The 3,887-nt window shown below is 33.8% G+C and overlaps 1 protein-coding gene across 1 annotated transcript in view; it reads left to right on the forward strand.

Annotated features, from left to right (window-relative positions):
• Positions 1 to 1,223: 1,223 nt before the first annotated feature.
• The window catches only part of LOC106466046 (protein APCDD1-like), a 32,654-nt gene continuing 29,990 nt past the window's right edge, over positions 1,224 to 3,887 (forward strand). Inside the window, exon 1 of the mRNA XM_013926289.2 lies at positions 1,224 to 1,238. Coding sequence (XP_013781743.2) covers positions 1,224 to 1,238 — 15 coding nt within the window. The remainder of the gene's footprint in view (positions 1,239 to 3,887) is intronic.

The following is a 3,887-nucleotide window of genomic DNA, read 5'->3' on the forward strand; positions in this document are numbered from 1 at the left end:
CCCTCGTGTAACTTTGCGCGAAATTAAAAAAAAAAAAACTATTTGAGTTTCTCTTTCGAATCACCATGAATTAAACACGTGATAAAAAGCTGTTAATGCTATCTTATGTTAATAAAAAAAACAAAAAACATTATAGCAATAGTCTAGACTACGTGTTATTTCTAAAAAAACAACAGTTTTACTTGAAATGTTTCATATCCGCATGTTTTTGGGATAGCTATCATCTCAGTCAGCACATTTCTCTTTTAGATTCATAGATGGCGAAACAAACATGAATTTGGGGGCACAGACATTTGTTATGCTAACCGTGACTATTGAATTCAAAGATGAAACAGTGACTGACCCTGATAATTGTACGTAAGTTTGTCCCCCTTTCAAAAGGGCACTTCCTTACCGGGTCAAAATTGCAGGGCCGTGTCCCCATTGCTCCCCTAGTTTCGCCAACTATGTGTAGATGTAATAATTTAGTGTATACCTTTGTGATTATTCGTAACAGAGGATGTAAATTAAATAACATGTGATGGTTATTTACTTCTATAAACTCTAACTACGTCACTTTACACGTCAAATTTATAAACGTGATAGTTATTAGCTTCTAAAAACTCGAATTGCGTTACCATTGCGTTACACGTCAATTTTATTTTTCTTTAACCAAAAATGTCTAGGTGTTAAATACCGTCTTGGAAACACAAAAGTTTTGTACATTAGCATACAGTTTTAGAAAACATTAAATGTATTTCATTGTATTCAAAAACTGACTTCATGAATCACGTATTTAGTTTCAACAGCAATATCATTGCAAAGTTTTCTCTAATCTAACCAGAACTTTATAATAAACACCTTTATTTAACAGTGACAAAAGTCCTCTGTAATTTAAACAAGACTTTAGAAACGATCATTAATTTCTCTGTAGTCAAAGTCGTCTATATTTCAAACAGTTCTTTAGAAACGACCACGTATTTCTCTGTAGTCAAAGTCGTCTGAACTTAAACATTTATTAAAGTAATAGCTGCATTCACAGTAACCAAACTTGTGTCCTATAATAGTTGTTTTAGAAACGAACGTACATCTCTTCAACGCAAGTCGTATGTATTTAAACAAGCCTTTAGAAGCAACAGTTGTATTACACATTAACGAAAATCGTCTGTAGCTTAAATACATGTATGGGAACGTGAATTTTATTTTACTGAGTGACCAGTTTGAGATATTCTTAAACGGTTAAAATGGTAGAAAGCTGGGTAAGTGGGTGTTTTTATTTGAAGCTATGAAAAAATATTCTAAAATTACGAAAAATGACATTTTATACTAAATTAGGTTTAAGAAAAGAAACCTTTACGTCTAAACTAAAACGTATAACCACTTTGACAATTTTAACAAATCCGGGAGATCTCACCGTGAAGGTAATTTTTTTTACTTTCAATCAAATTCGTATTACCATTTCCAATAAGAAGATTAGCCACAATATCCATTCAAGCACTACAACAAAGTTATTTCAGTATTTAGTTAGAAGAATGGCCAGGTGGTTAGGGCGCTCGACTCGCAATCTGAGGGTCGCGGGTTCGAATCCCCGTCACACCAAACATCGCCTTTTCCGCCGTGGGGGCGTTATAATGTGACGGTCAATCCCGTTGGTAAAAGTGTAGCCCAAGAGTTGGTGGTGATGACTAGCCTAGTCTTACACTGTTAAATTAGGGACGGCTAGCGCAGATAGCCGTCGTGTAGCTTTGCGCGAAATCCGTAACAAACAAACAGAAGCGAAAGAGAGAGAATCTTTAGGAAATACATTGTATCTCTGAGAAATTTAGGTTATCTTACACGTTACACTGTTGTAGGCGTTAAAAAGAGTTGTTGTTTAGTTATATATGTGAGATGTATTCTTTAATAAATTCAGTTATATCCCATTAAATCTATCGTCGAGTGAAACTCGTCCTGTGTTTATTTAGATAGAGGCGAGCGAGTGCGATGTCTATCTTTTTCCCACATGTATGGTTCTCAGCTGCTGACTTCTATTGCCTTATAAAGTGAAATAATGCTGCTCTGTTTAGTAACGTACGTGTGTAATTCGTCATACGTTAATGTTCGTCTCCGCACTATTTGGTTGTCGTTGCGTTATCAACGAGATACAGCGTTGAGACATGTCCGATCAGGTCACACAAGATTAAAGACAAACTGCCGACCGTCTGTGATGAAAGATAACAGTGTGTGGCATAAAAAAAAGCATATGCAACATTAAAGTTACACCTCGTTAAATATTTCTTGTCTGCTGCTTCATACGGATGTGCGTCTACACTCTATGGCAGAAAATAAATTCAAACATTTATTCCAGAAAATAGATTTATTCTCAATTTCCTCGAACCTCTTCTGATACCATGACAATCATTTACGTCAAACGCTGACGTCATTATCTTTTCATCTTTTTGATTTCATTCCTTTAAGTAGCACATTCAATTCTTTTTTGGCTGTACCTTTTTTCACACCTAATGTGTGTTTTTTGATTAGATATCATGACTTTTTGTCAATAAACACAAACAAACCATACCAATTAAGAAAGTGACACTTAATAGTGACCCACATTAGCTTTAGGATTGCAATCCTATTATTCGGAACAAGAGGCCTTTACTTTACAGAACCAACCATATTCCTTAATATATATATATGGTGGTAGTTTTCTTCTCTAAAAAAGTGTTAATAGCTTCCTTTATAGTAACGCCATGGAATTTAGATTAACAGTTTCTTGTCATCACCTCCATGCAATCAGTACAGAAGTATCAAGCATCATTGTGTATGCTAATTGCTTAAGATAATACCACGTGACGCTAAATGCTCTTTAATTAGGATAATTTCATAAAATGTAGTAAATCTGTGCTGAAAAGTTGGCAATGAATAATAAATGATAATCGTCCACCTGTATGACTATTTTGAAAACTTGAGCTAGAAACTGATAATCTAGTTTGCTTGGCCTAACCAATACTTATGTATCTGCACGTCCTTTCACCTTACAGTTTTGCTGTTCTAAGTCAGCCCTCTTTAATCCGAATGACAAAAAAACTAAAATTGGTTTATTTTTACTCTTACGTGAAGCTATAGTAGAAATGTTAGACCAATAGCTCACTTGACTTTTAGCGTAGGCATGCGCAAAAAGTTTCGTTAAATTTGAGCGGTTTTTGTTGAATGACTTTGCACACGTGGTTTATATTTACACAAAATGAAGTTCGTAATTGTAGGATGTAAATATCCATCATTGTATCAAATTTAAAAAAACAACATAAAAATTAAGTAAGTTTTTCTATCAAATAATGTTTTCATACATTTGGTGCGAAAAAAAAAATCAAAAATAAAAGAGGAAGAAACGCAATCAAAATTTGAGATGTTATATCTCAAGTATTCCCTAATGGATTGTCTTGAAATTTGGTATGTGTAATAAGAGTTCAGTAGAGCACATCCACTGTAAATATGTGTTAGTTTGGATTACCATAGTCAGAGATATGAAATGTGGAAAATCGTTAAAATACAACTCCTGTTAATAACACAGTGTGTCCTGCAGCATGTTGTTTTGGCTGCACGACACACCACCGTGTGTCTTGATTACCCCTTCTCTTCTATACTACTAATAATAATTATTTTAATATCATCCTATTTTATTTTATTAGAGGAATATTCCACTCGTTTTTTTTTGTTTTTTACTTCTCTACTGTGCAATCACATTGATGTTATTTTGTTACTCCTATATTACAGAATTATCTTGATCTGTTTCTTCTTTTATTTTCTTAACATATTTACCAGCACTTCTTCCTTCTCATATATACTTAACATATTTACCGGAACGTCTTCCTTCTCATATATATACTTAACATATTTATCAGCACTTCTTCCTTTCATATATACTT

This window comes from Limulus polyphemus, unplaced genomic scaffold (genome assembly GCF_000517525.1).
Source record: "Limulus polyphemus unplaced genomic scaffold, Limulus_polyphemus-2.1.2 Scaffold2133, whole genome shotgun sequence".
NCBI lineage: Eukaryota > Metazoa > Arthropoda > Merostomata > Xiphosura > Limulidae > Limulus > Limulus polyphemus.